The sequence below is a fragment of the Euprymna scolopes genome, chromosome 44 (assembly GCF_053919585.1).
Source record: "Euprymna scolopes isolate OS-2025 chromosome 44, ASM5391958v1, whole genome shotgun sequence".
NCBI lineage: Eukaryota > Metazoa > Mollusca > Cephalopoda > Sepiida > Sepiolidae > Euprymna > Euprymna scolopes.
The window spans coordinates 6,447,550-6,468,980 of NC_136525.1; the positions used below are offsets into that span (position 1 = coordinate 6,447,550).

The window sequence follows — 21,431 nt, forward strand, 5'->3', positions numbered from 1 at the left end:
ATCAGCGCTCGTCTTAAAAAACTTGGATTTTTTTTTTTGTTTCTTTCATTTCTTTTTTTTCCTCCTCATCCCCCTTCTTTTTTCTTCTTCTTCCTCTTCTCTATGCCTTTAAAAGGGCAGATAACTCTGTATTAAATAGGATCTCAACTACAGTTAGCTCATCAACTACCTCTACTACTTAGGGGTTTATTCTTAAATATACGCAGAAAAAAAAATATATATAAAAAGTTGGAAGAGGTGTAGATAAGACCAGAAAGAACTACTGACAACAAAGCAAATAGTTATATATTTATTTATTTATTAATTATTGTTTATAATATTTAACATTTTATATAGCGACACTCCCAACAGAAGTTAACTTTTGAAAGGCACTCACGACTCACCACGCACGGACTCTTGTTTTTTTGTTTTTTTTCCCCCTACAATCACAACTATACGCATCAAACGAAAGCTAATGCTTACAGGTTAAAAAACACCAAAAAGAACTACGAACCTGGACTAAAAAAAGAAAAGTTGTCATATATTTCTTAACAAAAAGAAAATCCTACGCCGAAACTATTAACAAAACTTAAGTTTTTATAACTACACACGCACAAACTTTTTTTTTTTTTTTTTCCAAAAAAGAAAATGGGTAAATCAAATAAAAAGTCCGGCCAAACTACAAAACCCCCTTCTCTTGATCGGCCTACCAAGAAGGAAATCTTGGAACTCTGCAATCAGTTATTAGAAAAATGCATCGAGCCGATCAGCTCTGGTGCCAGAGAATGGGACGACTTTCTCGAAATTTATAATCTGGTAGAAAATATCCGAGACTGTCAGAAGAACTTGTCCAGCACCGAAGACCATGACAGAGCCGAAGAATGGCCACCCTTTTTAAAATGGCTTAAAGATAACGGAGTTGACCATTCGCTGATTGCCATAGAGGAATTCCCCGGCTACGGGTACGGTCTAAAGGCCACGGCCGACATCAAGAAAGACGACTTGCTTTTATCTATCCCCCGGAAAATCATAATGAGCGTCGAGTCTGCCCGAAATTCGCAGATGGGTCCTTTAATAGAAGAGGACCAAATTCTGCGAGCGATGCCGAATGTCGTCTTAGTGATGTATTTGTTGAACGAATCGAAAAACCCGAATTCTTTCTGGCAGCCATACATCAAAAGCTTGCCCTCGACTTATAACACGACTTTGTATTTCTCTCTGGAAGAATTAAAGTTGTTGAAGGGCTCCCCCGTTCTGACAGACGCCCTCAACCATTTCCAGAGTATTGCCAGACAATATGCCTATTTTTATAAACGCTTCCAGAACAACCATTTTGCCAGCAAGGTCCCACTTTTGAGAGACGGGTTCACTTATGACAGTTATAGGTAAGTTGAAGTTGCTGGTGCTTGTGCAATTTATCGATTGTGAGAGAGAAAGAGAGAGCATCATGGCGCCATATTTGTTTTTGTTTCAACTTAAGCGCTCCGGCGCCGCTCCACCAAACAATTTAAAGTCAGTTAAAACATCCAAAACTTATCCAGGTAGGTAGAAGAGAAACTTATCTTGCCTTTGGTAATATTTATTGGTGTTAGTGCAGAGTGCAGAGAGTGATCCGATCCGCGCTATATTTTAAATCGTATTTCCAAGTTTAATTAAAGTTTTATGTTTTTTTTTATTCAATTGTAAGGTTGAAGTATAAAATAGGTACAAAACACCCTCCCCATGTTAAGAATGGATTTTAAAATAATAACGTTATTATTTACGTCCGAGCGGATCACTCTCTGCACTAGTACCATATTTATTTGTTATATATTTGATTCTTTACTACGTTTTCGTTCTGTTGTCCATTGTAAAACATACCTAACAAATAACTTATGCAGAGACGGTGTCGCGCGCGTTGTTTAAAAAATATATAGTATTTTCTAAATTTAAAGTTTTTCAATATCTTTTGTTAATTATATTAAGGAAAAATACAGAATAGTTACAAAACACCCTCCCCATGTTAAGAGTGGGTTTCTAAATAATAACGTTATCATTTCGGTTTTCGTTAAGAGTCGCACATCTTTGTTTATAAAGCCGGGTTTGTATTACTGTACACATAGATTCGAAAAAGTTGTCAAAAAACAAATATATAACAAATAAATGTTATCAAAGGCAAGATAAGTTACTTTTCTACCCAACTGGATATATTTTTCGTGTTTTTATTCAATGTAACATGTTTATTCAGCTCGAAAACCATACAGTGTTTACCGATGTATTGGAACATTCAAGATGGCATCTTATTCTCTCTTTAACACGGTAAGTGTGGGAAAAGATGTTATAAATAAAAAACCAGATAAAATACTGTTAAAAACTCGCTCAATATATGTTACCGTGACATAGGTTGACATATATTCGGCGGGTTTTTAATAGTATTTTTTATAATTTTTTATTTATAACACCTTTTTCCATACTTACGGTGTTAAAGAGAGTGTGAGACGCCATCTTGAATTTTCGAATACATCGGTAAACACTATGTTTTTCGAGCTGAATAAATATGTTACATTGAATAAAAACACAAAAAATATATCCAGTTTGGCAGAAAAGTAACTTATCTTGCCTTTGATAACATTTATTTGTTATATATTTGTTTTTTGACAACTTTTTCGAATCTGTGTACAGTAATACAAACCCAAAATTTCATTTAATTTCATCAAGTAGTTTTTATTTGTGAAAAAAAAAAAAATGAGTTGGATGAGTGTTACTGGCAAGCTCAGCTTCGGGGGGATATTGTAACCAACTTGAATGCCTATCTACTTCTGATATTTATAGTCAGGATTGAGTAGGAGGGGTGGGAGGTGATTACAACCTATATATTCAGGGTTGGTCTTTCTATGTCTTGCAGTCTGTACTGTGTTATCAAAGAGACCAGACCGTTAGTCTTCTACTCCGGAATTTTAGATAGTTCTGTTACCAGACCCACCGTTAGGCGGGTCGCTTAAAGAGCATTTCTTTTTTGCAACACCGATTGCTGCCTGCACCTTCTAAGCATCGCCCTTCAACCTTTTTTTTTAACAAATTGCAAAAAAAATTTTAAGAATTATTCTTTTTCGCTGACCTGTGACATAATTGATCAACTCGTTATTCAGCATGGAAGTTTCCAGGGAACAGATCCTTCAGCGGATGACTGTACTTAAGATAAAGGTTGAGGAACGGTTGAAGCTGTGTCATGGAGATAGAGTGACCCCACACGCACCTTCCGGAAGGATATTTTGGAGTATATTCATGAAATGGAAGTATGCGTCACTAAGCTAGAATTAGCTGAAATTCCAGAGACGGATGTACTGGAAACAGAAGTTAGTTGGGCATCACAACTCCTGGAATACCATATAGAATTGGGTGAATTGGATGATTCCTTCGCTGCACCTACTGCCAGTTCTTTTATGGATACAACTCTTTCGACATCAGGAAGAAGTTCAGCTTCCTTTGTAGTTAAACCTCCACAGATACAGATCACTGGACCCACATTTGGTGGTTCTGAGATGTCTACCGATCATATGAGTTTCCAGAATTTTTTGTCAAGATTCGAAAACTATCTGGTTGGTATGGCTAATGACGCTGAGCGTTTAAATTTCTTAAAATGCTCCCTTACGGACAGAGCCTTGAGGCTAATCAACCATCTGAGCTGCACAGATGCAAATTATCAACGTGCCCTTGCTTTACTGAAAAAGGAATATTTAAATATCGATGAGATCATTGATCAAATATTCCAAGACATACTTGATTATACACCAAGGAAGGAAATCTCCTACTCGGATTTTGGCGAGTTTATTTCCAGGACAGCTTCCCTCTTGGAGGAGCTTGGAAACGCTTATTCCTGTGACTTTTCTGTGAATAATTAAGGTGGAGCTTGTTTAATGACCAAGATTCTGTTTTTGAAGTTTCCTAAGGAGCTAAAGGGGGAAATGATTGGGCTGACGGGGAGCCGCATACGATCCTTGTCTTCCATATTGGAGCTCACCGGGGAGGCAATTAAACGACTACAGGTCAAGGTCGGCACCTCTGCCAGTACTTCATTTGATAGTGGAAGGAGTTCTTCTCGGAGAGTGGCACGGAGACCCAAGACTACCTTATCATTCCATATAGACACACGAAGCTTGCCCCCCATTTTGTTTGTGCCTTTCAGCAGGGGAAGGAAGTCTATTGCAATCAATTGCCTCCTGGACACAGGCAGTGGGAGGTCATATCCGTCTGCTGATGTACTGCATGGCTTGGGCTCAACAGAGACAATTGGAATGGATTGCCAGATTAGGTTATCCACCCTGCTTGGCGAATGTGATAGAAGTTTCAAAGAAGTGGCTCTGGAAATCAATTTGGGTTGTGGAAATCCAGTGACATCTCATGTTTTCGTAGCCGAGATGATCGATTTGTCCGACTAACAAATTTGGAACTCTTGTTAGATGCCTTCCAGGATGTTAAATGTTCCCCGGCCGGGAAATTTGAAACTGGCTTGGACTTCATACCAACCAAAGGTATTATCAGTTTGGACCTCCTACATCAATTGCGGCCTTTCAACTTGTTCCTTGTCTGAAGAGATGGTCCTTCTCCACACCAGCAGGTGTTGTTCCATTTGGAACTGTGGAATCCTTCTTCTCTGAGGATCAAACTCCCTATGAGGTAGACACCTCTCGTTTAACTCGGTAATGATGCAGACTCCACAAGTGCATTCCTCCCACCTGTGTTTTGTTCTTGAGAGCCAACCCACATACCTAGACCCCTTGGCCGAGTTCTTCCCTGATAGTGAAGTACAGAGGGGGTTGGAACAGATGTTCAACCTGGAATCTTTGGAAATACATGATGAAAATACCTTCTCTGACTATGATCAAGAGCAGATAAGGTGCTTTCAAAATGCCATAGAGTTCAAAGATGGCACATACTATGTGGAGCTTCCCTGGCATGTTGACAAGTTAGCCAGAGTCCCGACTAATCATGCTGTCTCTTTACGTATCTTGGACCGGGTGACTAAGGACCTGATAAAAAATAATACATATCAGGACTACTTGGAAGTGTTCTGGCAACAGGAGCAGGAGGTATAATTGAGAAGATCTTTGTACCCGTCTACGGATTTCGGAATTATGTATGGATACCACATCGGCCAGTTGTTAAGCATGACCCTACAGCTATGACCAAGATCCGTCCTGTTTTCAATTGTAGCTTGAAGACTGGTAACAGAATGTCCCTTAATGAAGCTGCTTACTCTGGCATCGACCTCACAGGAGACATGCTAAATTTGTTGATGAGCTTCAGAGCTAATAACTATATTCTGTTGACGGACATTCGAAAGGCATTCTTAATGATACATCTCAGCCTGGAAGCTGACAAGAACAGGTTCTGTTTCTTCATCAAGGACGGAGATCATCTTCGCTGTTTTAGATACTCAACGTTGATTTTTGGGTTCACTGCCAGCCCATTCATATTGGGGTGTATTCTTAAATTTCATGCAGCTCAGTGTCGATTGGATGATTATCGGAAGATGGAAACACGATTTTATGTGGACAACCTTGTTAGAGCTGAAGCAGATCCGCACAAACTTGTCGAACTATATTCCCTTACAAAGAAACGTCTGCGGGAGGGAGGATTTATTATCCAGTCATGTAACACAAATGTTGACGCCCTCCGAGATAGGATGAAAAGTGATGGTACGCTAACTGTACACGACAAGGAATGGGAGAGGGTATTGGGGTATCAATACAATCCTCTTTCAGAAAAACTGCATGTGGCACCTATTCAGTGTGATCCTGGTGCCTCAACGAAGAGAAGGATCCTTTCTGAAGCTTCTAAACTATTCGACCCACTGTCTCTCTGCCTCCCGGTTACAGTCCAAAGTCATGTGCTTATTAGGATTATGTGGAAGAATCATTTTGGTTGAGATGATCCTCTTCCTCCTGAGATTTTGAGTGGTTGGAAAGAACTTTATAAGGACCTGTCAAGGTTAAGTGATCTTCATTTTGATAGACAGGCCCTTGTTGCGGGACAACCTGGTGACCTGTACATCTTTTGTGATGCATTTAAGGAAGCCTATGGATTTGCAGCATACGTGGTGCAAGACTGCCGATCTTACTTGCTATTCGCTAAGGTAAAGGTTGCCCCAATGAAGGAAAAAAGTCTGCCTGTGTTAGAGCTAATGGCAGTTTATCTTGCACTAAAATTCCTGCTAACCATCCTGAATAATTATGAGCAGTTTATTCTAGCTAGGTTGTACGTGGCCACCGATGCCCAGGTAGTGTTGTCTTGGCTGTTGTCACAATCTATGGCCAGCAAAAACATTTTTGCTAAAAACTGATTGAAGGATATTTTACTGATGAATCGCGAGTTGGAATCACAATATGAACTAAAGCCTATTTTTAAATATGTGGCCACGACGCATAATCCAGCTGATATGATACTGAGAGGATTAACGATGCGGTTTCTGTCCAATTTTGAATTTTGGTGTACTGGTCTCTCTTGGCTAGGCGAAGGACTCCTTCAGTGACCAGCACAGGAGTTACCATGCTTAAATGAACATTGCCGACGGATGGCTCCTGCTTCGATGAACTATTCACTGGTCATGGGCCAAGAATGCTCTTCTATCATACCTATCCAACCTTTTCTCGTTTGCTGAGAGTCACCTTATTGGTCTACAAGTTTTTAGCTATTAAACTGGGGCGTGAATGGGACAACAATTCCAAAGCCGCAGTTTATTTGCTGAAATTACTCCAGAGACTGGAATTTCCTGCAGAGATTGAGTATCTGACGGAACCTATGAGGAACCAGGAACCCATGCGAGTTCGTGCCTTGGATCTATTTCTAGATTCTGATGGACTAATCCGCTCAAGGGGAAGACTTGACCGATCTTCACATCTGGAGTATGAGGTAAAAAATCCCATTTTGCTTGGAAAACATCACCCAATTACAAAACTTATTGTTGTAGACTGTCATGTGAAATGTTCACATTTGGGAACCGGAGCAACCTTGGCTGAATTGAGGCGGAACGGCTACTGGGTTCCACAAGGTAGACAAGCAGTAAATAAGGTTTTGGCATCTTGTGCTAGATGCAAGCGATACAATTCCGGACCGGTGCTTCCCAATGCCGTGGCTAGTCTACCGGCTCCTCGTGCTGATTTTGAAGTGCCTTACCAGCATACAGGCATTGACTTCACTGGCCATGTCTGGGTGAAAGAGGGAATCTCTGACAGAAAAATGTATTTGTTAGTTTTCACTTGCCAGAATGTGAGAGCCGTCCATATTGAGGTGGTTCCAGATATGAGTGTGCTGTCCTTCTTTCAAGCTCTGGCTCGCTTCACAAATCAATATGGGATTCCGATGGCTATCTATAGCGATAACTCCAAAACTTTTATTGGAAGTGAAAAACTTTTTGGTCGTATTTCTCTAATGAACGAATATCAAGATAAATTTGGCTCGTGTGGCATGAGACTTAATACTATTCCCTTGTTTTCACCATTGTATGGAGGAACTTGGGAACGTTGCGTCAAGACCATAAAAACCTGCCTATGTAAGATCATTGGCAAAAGAGCAAATTGGATTATTTCACACTGGTGCCCATGATCTCCGATATTCAGAGATCGGTTAACAATCGACCTCTAACATACCAGGTGTCTGCAGACAATAATGCTACAGCTATCACTCCCAACATGTTCTTGAAACCCAACAAGAGCCCTGGGTTATTGTTACAATTGGGGCAGAGAGATCTTGCTACGGCAGTGCCACCCAGCAGGGAGAGACTGATCAGAATCATGGAGCCTAGGAACCAATGGTGTGCGGATTTCCATAAGTTGTCGTACAACAAATACCTTTTGGACCTGGGACGGAAATCTCCGGGGCACTCTCGATTGCGATCAGAGAATCGCCTTCAAAAGGATGATGTGGTTCTGGTTAAGAGCCCCTTAAAACCGAGACCATTTTGGATTTTGGAAACTATTGTGGATCTTATACGAGTTAATGATAATGTAGTTAGATCTGCCCATGTCAGGAGAGGAGATGGTCTTGTGGAAGTCCACTCATTGAAACATCTGTATCCTTTAGAGCTTTCTGTGGCCCCTAATAATATTCCAGAACCAGAGGTCACTGATTCTATCGAACCCACAGTGAATGAGCCAGCTGTTGATGGGGACAGAGCCATCATGTTTATCTTCCGTTCCAGAAGACCCTGTCTGGTTATGTCCAATATGCAATGCTCCTCAATTAGATAAGGACATGATTGGATGCGATTCATGTGATGAATGGTATCATTTTCAATGTGTTGGCATCGATGAGGCACCCCAAGAAGACAGAAATGGTACTGTCCTGAGTGTACACCACAAAAACGACGTAGAGGAAGACCAAGCCTGCTACCTGCCTAAAATTGTAATCAGCAATAGCATGTTGTAAGGGACAAGGAGGATACCATGTACCTTATAAACAGTGGATTGGACATTATTTTATTTCTTTTCTGAGCTTCAGTTTTATGATTTTTTTTTTCCTTTTGAATTTTTTTTCTTTTTCTTGTTGGGAAAAAAAACTGAGTTGGATGAATGTTACTTACATCTGGCAAGCTCAGCTTCGGGGGATATTTGTAACCAACTTGAATGTCTGTCTACTTCTGATATTTATAGTCAGGATCGAGTAGGAGGGGCGGGAGGTGATTACAACCTATATATTCAGGGTTGGTCTCTCTATGTCTTGCAGTCTGTACTGTGTTATCAAAGAGACCAGACCGTTAGTCTTCCACTCCGGAATTTTAGATAGTTCTGTTACTGTTACATGATAAGGGCTGTCCCCTTTTCATGTAAGTATAAAAATGGAGAATTTCATTTAAAATGAAAATGAAATGGCATAGGCGAAATTCGAACCTCGTAATCTAGTTTAGAAATAGATTACGTGTGAGAATTTAAAAATGTAAAACAAACATTTGTTTAGAATATAGATAAATATTTCAAGGAAAGAATGTGAACTCTCAAGTTTGTTATGAAATTTTAAATTGAAAGAATGCAGCTTATAAGATAATGTTTTTAAATATTGGAAAAATAGGTTACTGAGAAATAGGAAAAGTTTTGGACACGTATGTCCAGGACACGTGAAAGAATGCACATGTTTTAACATGTGTATGACGTCACAGAAAATAGAAAGTTCTAGGAATAGAGAAAAACTTTAGTTAGAAAACAGTCAGTGAGAAAACTCAGAGAGATTCAGACATCTAGAAGCGAGACGTCACTTCAAGGAAAAAATGTGAGACTTTGAATTCTTGGTGATGGAACGGCCGGTCGTGAAGAATAAACCATTATGTGTTTTGTAAAGCGCGTCTTGTCTTGTGATTCTTACAGAAAGGTAAAGTGGAATTGTATTATATATTTGTGTTATGTCTTTACATACACGTCTCAATATCATCATGTCCGAACTGTCTGAACAATATCACTTCACTCTAAGAGCTTCTTCCCCTTCTGCTTCCATAAACACAATTAAGGAATGAACATTTTTAATATATAAGAATCTCTCCTAACATGAACAATATCTCTAAGTCTCTCGTACATCAACTTATACAACTTCTCTCTCTCTCAAGACAAACACACTCACTAAGACTCTCTCTCAATGAAACTCCTATATGTAACATTACCAGACCCCGTTAGGAGAGTCGCTTAATGAGAATTTCTTTTTTGCAACCCCGATTGCTGCCTGCATCTTTCAAGCATCGCTATTCAACCATTTTTTTTTTTTTTTTAACATATTTTACAGCAGAAAAACACATTTTATGAGAGCGTGTTGAAGTCTGCCAACAACCGAAAAAAAAAAGGGGTGAAAGATTCGAATATATAACAAATAAATGTTACCAAAGGCAAGATTAGTTACTTTTCTATTTTCTTGGATGAGTTTTGTGGTTGAACATATTTTAAAGTGTCTATTTCAGGGTTTCCCAAACTTCAGGACCCCATGGAGCCCCCTCAGCAGGGCAAAGGTTTTTCACGGAGCACTAAGATAAGTTCTGAAATAAATGTGAAAAACATTAATTTCAAATTTTAACACTAATGATTTTCGGGTTCCTTGACGTTAAAGTTAAACGGAGCAACCACTAAAACGTTGACAAATTTGCTTCTATGGGATATTGAAGTCCTGAAACTCTTCACACCTGTAGTTTTGTATCCTATCTTTTTCCAGTAAAAAAAAAAAAATCAACAATTACATGTCTGCAGCCATTTAATTTGTTCAAATTCCTGTTTAAAAAAAAGGCTTCCGGAGCCCCTCAGCCTCACTCACAGAGACCCAGGGCTCCGTGAAGAAATCCTGGTCTGTTCCATTTAGTTTACAAATTTACCGAATTTCCAAACGATTACTATATTGTTCCATTGACTACTGTATACTCTTTAACTCTTATCTTCGAGTGGCCTCTGGGCCTTGATAAGTGGTAACGCCTATGTAAAAAAAAAAAAAAAAAAAAATTTTTGAAATACAAGTATTGCCGTGTTATTAAGTTAGAATGACAAGATGGCCAACATCAGACATTCAACTAGAAAGTCTCAATAATCGCTTAAAACATAAAAACAAAACAAAATACTGATAGAAGTTTACCCAATGTCACGGGACACTTATTGGATGGATTTCTGTCGGTATTCTGTTTATTTTTCAAGTTTTGAATCATAACTGACACTCCAAAGACAGCATGTTCTTGGCAGTCTTGTCGGTTTAACTTACCAACTTGGCACTACTTGTTTTTTGAACTGAATAAACGCTTTAAAATTCATTAAAACACACATGTAACAGTGTGTATGAGCGCGTGTGAAAATATCAGCAGCCGAAGGATAGATGGCTAGCGAAGGTATTAGCAGTAGCCTTTTGTGTACGTATGCAAATTAGCAAGTGTGTGCGGGCTTGTATGAAAAGAAAAAAGACCAGCACATGGTTGGAGAGAAAGAAAAATGTGTTCCGGGTGAGATGGACGAGTGGGCCCCATGGTGGTGGTGAGAGACTTTTAAGCTGGTGTCTAGATGGCAGGGTTTTGTTCATCTCATGACAGGCGAAATGGCCAACGATGGAGTACTGTTACCAAATCTGGGTAGGAGCTGCTAGAAGCAGCTTATCCTGCATTGACAGAGTTCAAAATAGACTTTGTAGCTTAGCGAGGGAGATGTCCTTTTCTCTTCCCTGTAAACTCTTTCCCACAAAAGAGACTGTCTCTGCTTTATCGTTATTTTCATGGCAAGTGCTCATCTGAGCTTCAATCTATGGTCTCACCTCGCCAAACTTTCACGAAAAACGCTCGTTTAACCAAAACCACTATCAATAATTTCCCCACTCTTTATCTATGCCTAAACCTAAATGTAGATTCCATGAACAAAGTTTCTTTCTTAGAACTGCACGCCAATGGAATTGTCTTTCGTTTTCCTGCTTTCCAGCTGACAACAATTTGATTGTCTTCAAGTCCAAAGTAAACAAATTCTTGATGAACCGTCCCCCTAAGTAATCCAATTTACAAAATTTCCATATGAATACTACGCTATAGTCACATTGACTAATGTATACACATTAACCCTTATCCTCAAGTGGCCTCCGGGTCTTGATAAGTAAAAAATAAATATGGTTGTCTTCAAGTTCAACGTAAACAAGTTCTTGATGAGCCGTTCCACTTGTTAACAAATTTACCGAATTTCCATTACTAACGATTACTGTATTGTCCAATTGACTACTGTACACTCTTAACCCTTCTCCTCGAGTGGTCTCTGGGCCTTGATAAGTGGTTATGCCTATGAAAAAAAAAAAAAAAAATTTAAAAAAATAAATAAAAAATATGAAAGAGTCCACTGTAGAATTTTCGTAGGTCCCGCTAGTCTGTAGGTACAACAAATTTGTGAACCTGACAAATGCCAGTAAACAGAAGAGTATTCATATTGGGCAGTAATCCCCAACGTACTGTTCGGAGGCTCTTACAAGTAAACAAGAAAATGTACAGTTTGGCTTCTTTTCCATTAACCTTTACCTCATAATGATCGGTAAAATTAGTAATACACACGGACGAAAAAAACCGAATTATTTTACATTCAATTCTAAAATAATTTGTTTATCTTTCATTAAAGTTTTTCATGGCATTTCATACATAATTACTTAAAAAGTTAGAATCAAATTTTGGAGGGGTGGTCAGAAGGGGTCGGGTGGGGTTAAACAGAAGGTGTTGATCTACAATAATACCAAAGAAATATTGCAATCTATTCATTTTTAAATGGTCTTATGTTTAGATTTAAGTTTTTTGTTCATAAAGCACATTACAATTCAACTTTGAGTTCTCCAACTTCTTTTCTGTTTATGGATACATGGCATTTTTAAGGAATTGCTGCATATTTATGCACATTTACTGCAGATTATTTGGAAACCATGAACTTTGGGATATTTTCAGTTGCATATTCTGATTCCTTGTACAAAAATACACTTATATGGTAAATTTCATTTCTTAGTCTTGTGTTTTAACAAAGATATGACATTTTTATTGAAAAAGTAGTGTAAAAAATGTGACGAAACGCATATGGTCTTAAAGAGGGAAAAATATCCAAACGTGTGAGGCACAAAAATAGTCACAACTTCCTTAATTTTAATCAGATTTTTAAAAAGTTAAAAAGATTCTTTCTTAGCTCATCAAGCTCTTTCTATGTATACCAATATTGAAATATTTTAAGCTATTTCAATTTTTTCATGTGTATTGCTAGTAAAATCTACCCCAACTGGGATGGACAGAATTAACTCTTTGCGCAGTCAACTGCTGCCTGTTTGTGCTTCAAAATGTAAAGAATTTATCCTTTTGCATACAGGGCAAAGTTGAATTACAGCCTTGACAGACTGTTTTCTTTGAGAAAAACAAAATTCCATCGGCCTCAACTTCACATCACGGTCAAGTTTGTGCCCAAATAGCAACAACTCAGTTTCGTCAGGTGATGACGCTTTCCCAGCAGGACTGGGTGTTTTGTTTTGTAAAGATAGATATCCAAACCCTGAATACATTTTGAAAATCGAATCAAGGATCCTAGTCTTACTGGTCTTTGACGAGAGCCATTCATTTCAATTGAGGCTGATTATGATGAAAGGAGAGAAACTTAGTTTTTGATGCATTAAATTTAACCAGTGGGGAACTAAGCAGGCTCCCCTAAAGGAGGGGCACTTCTGCAATTGGAAAAATTGCCTGAGTAACCCTGTTGGCATTCCCCGGTTGGGGCACCTCAGACAGTAAGTGATGAACTTACTCCACCGGAAAACCCAGTGGCAAAGCCTGGGAGGCAGTGTACCTCAGTCTGACAGGCCCCTCACCTGTTGGGCTGAGAGTCAATTAACGGATCCTTGACGAGTACTTCTACCCTATCTCCCTGCAGCCGAAGCCGCTAGGAGACACATCCCATCCTACCAGAGTATAATGGGGTATGATGCTGCTAGGAACTGACGAATCAAATTAATTCCCATTCTGCTACCAACCAATCAGAAACCAGAATTGCTCCATAAATATTAAACCTTTCTGTAGCAATTTTGCATATGTTCTCTTCGTGTCAACACGGGAAGAATCTTTTGCTCTGTGGATTCCAACTCGAGAACTGTCTACTGCGAACCAGTCACCTCCCAGGACTTGTTTAGAACAACAAACCTTCGGAAACTGTTCTGTCTACTGCAAACCAGTCACCTCTCAGGACTTGTAGAACAACGAACCATTGGAAACTGTTGTCTACTGCAAACCAGTCACCTCTCAGGACTTGTAGAACAACGAACCATTGGAAACTGTTCTATCTACTGCAAACCAGTCACCTCTCAGGACTTGTGTAGAACAACGAACCATCGGAAACTGTTCTGTCTACTGCAAACCAGTCACCTCTCAGGACTTGTAGAACAACGAACCATTGGAAACTGTTCTGAAACTAAACATGGCTTACTTCTAGACACAGAATGGGAACCATTTATTTGCATTGAAGCGCCTAATGTTGAACAACCCCCCAGTAGTTCGGTAACGAATATAGACACCATCAGAGCCCCCCCCCCAATGCCATCCAAAAGACCCTGGTGAAATACAACGCAAAGAGTGTGTGTGCTGGAATGTCTCCCTGCTTAACACCATTTTCTACTGAGATAGGATCAGCCAGCTTTCCCCCAACGTTGATCACAGCCTTCATATCATCCTGGAATAGTTTTAATATGGTTACGACAGTCAAGCCTTTTCAAAATCTCTCACAAAGCATCCCTATTGACTGTATCAAAGGCCTTAGTTAAATCGATGAACACCTGATACAGTCCCTTTTGCTGTTCTATACATTTCTCCTGTAGTTGCCTGGCTGTAAAAATCATATCCACTGTCCCTCGACATCTTCTGAAACCACACTGCGACTCAGGCAAAACATCTTCAGCAATATGCTCCAGCATTCTGTCTAGCATTATCCTACAGAGCACCTTACCGACTACTGACAGCAAAGAGATGCCCCGATAGTTTCCACATTCATCTCTGCTACCCTTCCCCTTGTATAGCACTACCATCAATGCATCCCGCCAATCCTGCAGAATGCACTCATCTCGCCAAGCAGTCTGCAACAATTCTGCTAAGTGTTGCATCATCTTGGGGCCAGAACATTTAAAGATCTCCGCATGCAAACCATTCATGTCAGGAGATTTTCCATTGTTCAGCTTATGGACAGCTGTTTCAACCTCCTGGAGAGAAGGAACCTCTGCCAAGATATCCTTGACCGGATTGCTAGGAATCGACCTAATGAACTCCTGATCAACGTAAGAAGGTCTGTTGAGGAGGGCATCGAAATGCTCCCTCTATCTATGAAGAATGTCGGTAGGGTCCCGAAGAAGATCCCCACCATCTTTCGAGCGCAGAGGAGTGATAGGCGATCTGGATGGTCTGTAAACCATGCGCAGTAGGCTGTATAAGACTTTGGTGTTGTTCGAATCCGAGGCGAGCTGTATTTCCTCAGCTTTCTGCCTCCACCATTCATCCTGCATGTTACGCAACCTCCTCTGCACCTCGTGCTTGATTGCCTTAAACTTGTCCCTCAATCGATCTTGCTCACCATCCGTCAAACCACCCCCGAGATAAGCGTGCAATGCCCTGGCCTTTGAATCAAGCAGAGCCTGAATTTCAGTATCATTCTCATTGAACCAATCCTGATGTTTACGCTCACAATAACCTAATACTCTCACATACCTCATAGACAGATTCCTTAAAAGCAGGTCAAGTATTTTCACAATCAATCTCTTCCATCTCTTTAACTAGTTTCTCCCTCACAATATTGTCCTTTAGACGGGCAACATTAAGTCACTTTGGGATAGCCACACTAGCTCCCCTCATCTTGGGTTTCACAACACACTTAATCTTTGCACGGACCAACCGGTGGTCGGTCCAGCACTCTGCACCTCGCATGACACGAACACTGCAGATATCCTTCATCTCACATTTTCTGACTAACACACAGTCTATCAAGTGCCATTTTTTTGGAACCAGGATGCATCTTGTATTTGTCCTTTTACTGGAACACGGTGTTACCAATTTTAAAACCCATCTCTGAACAAAACTGCAACAACATCAGACCATTGCTATTACACTTGCCCACTCCGTGTTTACCCAGCACGTCCCAGGTTTCAAAATCTCTTCCCACCCTAGCATTAAAATCTCCAAGAATGAAGATCTTATCAGCAGAGGGAATGCATCTAACTACACTGCACAAAGCAAGGTAGAAAGCAACCTTTTCATCTTCTGTTGCGTCCATAGTGGGTGCATAGACACTCAAAAAAGTTGTATAACGACCATTTACCAGAGGTAACCTCATAGTCACGATCTGGTCACTCACACTACAGAGAAGTTCTTCCAGGCTAGAAAGAATTGATGCCTTTATAGCAAAAGCCACGCCTGATTCCCTCTTACATCCATCTGCTCTACCACTCCAGAAAATGGAGTAGGCCCCAGCCAACTCAGAAAACTGTCCCTCATCAGCCAGCCTGGTCTCAGACAGAGCAACTATGTCCATGTCATAACGTTGAAGTTCCTTAGATACAAGAGCAGATCTACACTCTGGACGCGTTATTGTTGACGGCAAGTCAAGCAGCGTCCGCACATTCCAACAGCCGATGGTCATTGCCATATATTTCCTCGCAGTAGCATGATGACGACCGGGTCCAGGCTGTGGAACTCTGAAACACCTGCCGGGCCATGCCCTGGAAATTCTAGTTCCCTTATTGCCATTTACGTTTATAATCATATTTTTCAACTTCATTGAATGTTTTTCCGTTTTAGACTACATCCAGCCTTTTTTGCTATAAAGATACACGAGATGGTAAAAAGTGTATCTAATTTATATCGAGCAATGCCTGTGCATGAGGATTGTTATAGTGGGGAAAGACATTGCACCGAGACAATCCCACTCTCTAAACAACTGCCACATTGATCCAAAAAGAAGAGCAAGTCAACATCATTGGATGCAGCAGTCATCGCAGGTTTTATATCAGAGTTTTCCTTCTTTTAGGGAGGTTGCCTTTACTACGGCTTACAGAGCCCTCTCCACCCACCATGCCATTTGATCCATGACTGGAACTTAGGTCGCTGGGCACCAGAGCATATTCCACGCGCCGGTGGGACATGTATGCCATAGCTTACAGGGCTTAAGCTCCTCTGGAGGTTTTTGTCAGGGTTACCTCACCCTTAGCCTTTGGTTAAAAACACCTTGGCACACAAGGCAGTGGAGGTCCAGTTATACGGTGCAGGACACTCGTCGTTCATCATCATATATATATATACACACACACACAATACATTTTATATTATATTTTTATATGGTATTATACCATGTTTTATTAATTTACTTATTGCGGACTATTATCCTCATCTTTTTAGATATTGTTTCATGACATTTCGGCCAACTATTCTTCTGGCCTTCGTCAGGTGGTAACTCTGAATCTCCTAACTGCATCCTCAGCACGTGACAAAGGCCAGAGGAATAGTTGGCCAAATTTTGAAGCAAAATCTAAAAAAGATGAAGATAATAGTCTTGCATTTTTTTTTTTTTTTTTAATATAGGTTTTGTTTTTTGTAGTAGTTTCAGCAAATTAAATAGACAGGCGACCCCCCCCCCCGTTGTTAGCTGGTAGATATTATGATTTAGACGTGATATAAAAGGTTTTAAGAAGTTGTGAGCCGACCGATAAAAAAGCCTTTCTAGGACATACATGAAAACGCACACACACACAAACAAACATTTTGGTTTATATATATATATATATATATAGATTTGTTACATGGTATTATACCATGTTTTATGTCCTGCATTTATATTATAGTTTGTTTTTTTTGTAATACTTTTTTGTTTTTTTGTTCTTTTTTTGTAGTATAGTTTTTTGTTCTTTTTTTGTAGTATAGTTTTTTGTTCTTTTTTTGTAGTATAGTTTTTTGTTCTTTTTTTGTAGTATAGTTTTTTGTTCTTTTTTTTTGTAGTATAGTTTTTTGTTCTTTTTTTGTAGTATAGTTTTTTGTTCTTTTTTTTTTGTAGTATAGTTTTTTGTTCTTTTTTTTTTGTAGTATAGTTTTTTGTTCTTTTTTTTTTGTAGTATAGTTTTTTGTTCTTTTTTTTGTAGTATAGTATTTTGTTCTTTATTAGTAGCATAGTTTTTTGTTCTTTTTTTTTGTAGCATAGTTTTTTTTTTGTTTTTTTGTAGTATAGTTTTTTGTTCTTTTTTTGTAGTATAGTTTTTTGTTCTTTTTTTTTTGTAGTATAGTTTTTTATTCTTTTTTTTTTAGTATAGTTTTTTATTCTTTTTTTTTGTAGTATAGTTTTTCTTTTTTTTTGTAGTATAGTTTTTTGTTCTTTTTGTATAGTTTTTTTGTAGTATAGTTTTTTGTTCTTTTTTTGTAGTATAGTTTTCTTTTTTTTGTAGTATAGTTTTGTTTTCTTTTGTAGTATAATTTTTTGTTCTTTTTTTAGTAGTATAGTTTTTGTTCTTTTTTTTGTAGTATAGTTTGTTCTTTTTTTGTAGTATAGTTTTTTTTGTTTTTTTTGTAGTATAGTTTTTTGTTCTTTTTTTGTAGTATAGTTTTTTGTTCTTTTTTTTTGTAGTATAGTTTTTTGTTCTTTTTTTTTGTAGTATAGTTTTTTGTTCTTTTTTGTAGTATAGTTTTTTGTTCTTTTTTGTAGTATAGTTTTTTCTTTTTTTTTTTGTAGTATAGTTTTTTCTTTTTTTGTAGTATAGTTTTTTCTTTTTTTGTAGTATAGTTTTTTCTTTTTTTGTAGTATAGTTTTTGTTCTTTTTTTGTAGTATAGTTTTTTGTTCTTTTTTTGTAGTATAGTTTTTTGTTCTTCTTTTGTAGTATAGTTTTTTTTTTTTTTTTGTAGTATAGTTTTTTTGTTTTTTTTTGTAGTATAGTTTTTTTTTTTTTTTGTAGTATAGTTTTTTGTTTTTTTTTTTTGTAGTATAGTTTTTTGTTTTTTTTTTGTAGTATAGTTTTTTGTTTTTTTTTTTGTAGTATAGTTTTTTGTTTTTTTTTTTGTAGTATAGTTTTTTTTTTTTTTTGTAGTATAGTTTTTTGTTTTTTTTGTATATTTTTTTGTTTTTTTTGTAGTATAGTTTTTTGTTTTTTTGTAGTATAGTTTTTGTTTTTTTGTAGTATAGTTTTTTTGTTTTTTTGTAGTATAGTTTTTTGTTTTTTTGTAGTATAGTTTTTCTTTTTTTTTGTAGTATAGTTTTTATTCTTTTTGTATAGTTTTTTTTGTAGTATAGTTTTTCGTTCTCTCGTAGTTTTCTTTTTTTTTGTAGTATAGTTTTCTTTTTTTTGTAGTATAGTTTTCTTTTTTTTGTAGTATAGTTTTCTTTTTTTTGTAGTATAGTTTTCTGTTTTCTTTTGTAGTATAATTTTTTGTTCTTTTTTTAGTAGCATAGTTTTTTGTTCTTTTTTTTAGTATCATAGTTTTTATTTCTTTTTTTTAGTATCATAGTTTTTATTTCTTTTTTTTAGTAGCATAGTTTTTTGTTCTTTTTTTGTAGTATAGTTTTTTGTTCTTTTTTTTTTGTAGTATAGTTTTTTGTTCTTTTTTTGGACTATAGTTTTTTGTTCTTTTTTTGGACTATAGTTTTTTGTTCTTTTTTGTAGTATAGTTTTTTGTTCTTTTTTTGTAGTATAGTTTTTTGTTCTTTTTTTGTAGTATAGTTTTTTGTTCTTTTTTTGTAGTATAGTTTTTTGTTCTTTTTTTGTAGTATAGTTTTTTGTTCTTTTTTTTGTAGTATAGTTTTTCTTTTTTTTTTTTTTGTAACATAGTTTTTTGTTCTTTTTTTTGTAGCATATTTTTTTTTTTTTTTTTTTTTTTTTTTTGTAGTATAGTTTTTTGTTCATTTTTTTGTAGGATAGTTTCTTTTTATGGTCGCTTGTCTTTCTTTTTTGTCTTGTATGTATGACTTCTTTGAAATGATTCAAGATGTTTTTAGTTTTTTTATGTAAATCATCTGAAATTGTATGTTTTTCTTTTGTGTTTTTAATAGATGGGCTGTCTCGTCTGTAACAACCCGACTGAACCAAGTTCCATCTCCTGACGGCAAGCAAATGTTGTATGCTCTTATCCCCCTTTGGGACATGTGCAACCATCGCAATGGGAAGCTCTCTACGGACTTTGACGTGGCCAAGAATTGCAGCGAATGCTATGCAATGGACGACTTCAAACAGGACGAGCAGATCTTTATTTTCTACGGCTCCCGTCCAAATTCGCAACTTCTTCTCCACAATGGTTTCGTTTACCCCGACAACCTGTTCGACTGTTACGACCTCAAACTTGGTGTCAGCAGGAGTGACCCCTTGTTTTCCCTTAAGACCAAAGTGTTGGCCCTTGCGCTGATTCCCGTTATCCCATTTCAACTCCGTCCCGGTCCACAACCAGTTACCTCTGACCTCTTAGCCTATCTTCGTGTCACCTGCATGGATGAACCAAAACTAAAAGAGCTCCTGGAAGCGGGAGATTCAGAGCACTTGTCGTTGAGTTTACGAAATGAGGATGATCTTGTTTCTGCCGAGAACGAGTTGAAAGTGTGGAATTTTCTCTGTGCTCGGGTCGAGTTGTTGTTGCGTTTCTACCCGACATCTCTGCATGCGGATCTGGTGCAGATTGAGCTCCCTGAGTCTAATGATCGGAACTACATGTCCTTACAGTTGGTGCTTGGCGAAAAGAAAATTTTGGATAACACCCTCATGTACGCGATGAGCAAAAAATTATCTTTGAGTTAAATTTTAGCTTGAATGGAAACAATTAGAAGGAAAATGATTTGTGCGTGTGAAGTTTCATTTTTATCTGTAACTTTTTTCCTTCACTTTCTTCCATATATACACACATACACACACACAAATAAATGACAAAAGACTATATTCCAAATTTCAAGATGTTAACCATCTTACCGTTTATTCCTTTAAGTTGACATGCACAGTTCTTGATAGCACCTGTTTCGTTGCGCAAAATCATTTGTTTAATTATTATAATCAATCAATGAATTTATTTTGCCCTTAACTCATCAAAAGAAAAAGCACTTATCAATTCATTAGAAGGAAATGAAAAAAAGATAATTGCAACTTCTCTCCCAATTTTCGGATTTTGAAATCCTACCCATACGCCTTAATTTTCTTTTAAAGTGCTCTTTTTTTTTCTTTTTTTTTTATGAAGAGTTAAGGGTGAAATAAATTCATTTATTGACATAATAATTAAATGAATGATTTTGTGATGTCATAAACTGTGCATGCCAACGTATTTGAGGAAATAAACGGTAAGATGGTCAACATCCTGAAATTTGGAAAATAGACTTTTCTCAATTATTTATTATATGCTTTTTAGTCGCATTGATTTACATAAATTAAAGGATTGGTATAAATAAAAGGTGAAATATAATTGAATAAACCTATTTCCTCATATATATATATATATATATATATATATATATATAATATATGTGTGTGTGTGTGTTTTATTTTTTATTACTGTATTTTTCTGTGAAGTTACATTTTTGTTTCAGCTACCCGGCCCTTTTTTAGGGGTCTGTAGCTTCCTCAGACTGAGGCCAAAAAACGGCCGGGTAGCTGAAACAAAAATATAACTTAACAGAAAGATACGGTAATAAAAAATAAAACGCATATTTGCTCTACAACAGTATTGAGCACTTTCTTCAGGTTTTTATTAATTACCATTTCTACTAAATATATATATATATATATATATATGTGTGTGTGTGTTAAATAAATATTAACCATTTTTATGCTTGTGCAATTATCAGTGTAGGTAGTGATAATTACTGCTGATCGGGAGATTTGAACCCAGTATATATATATATATATATATATATATATATATAAGGATAAAGATTGATAATTGCAAATTATGAACCCGTTTCAAAAGGAGAAACAAAACAAAATCAATTTTGTTTCTCTTTTTGAAACTGATTCATAATTTACAATTATTAAT

At 37.3% G+C, this 21,431-nt stretch overlaps 1 protein-coding gene across 1 annotated transcript; it reads left to right on the forward strand.

Moving 5' to 3' along the window:
• The first annotated feature begins 392 nt into the window (after positions 1 to 392).
• On the forward strand, positions 393 to 20,870 carry LOC145268657 (actin-histidine N-methyltransferase-like). The gene is made up of 2 exons (XM_080124142.1): positions 393 to 1,364; positions 19,474 to 20,870. Exons 1-2 carry the CDS (start codon positions 628 to 630, stop codon positions 20,207 to 20,209), a joined length of 1,473 nt encoding a protein of 490 aa, XP_079980268.1. The 5' UTR covers positions 393 to 627; the 3' UTR covers positions 20,210 to 20,870.
• The last annotated feature ends 561 nt before the right edge of the window (positions 20,871 to 21,431 follow it).

Excerpts from the sequence above, each read along its gene's own strand:
- LOC145268657 (XM_080124142.1), top strand. The coding sequence starts at position 628 with ATGGGTAAATCAAATAAAAAGTCCGGCCAAACTACAAAACCCCCTTCT. Across the intron at positions 1,365-19,473 it reads TTCACTTATGACAGTTATAG|ATGGGCTGTCTCGTCTGTAA; the intron begins GTAAGTTGAAGT and ends TGTTTTTAATAG.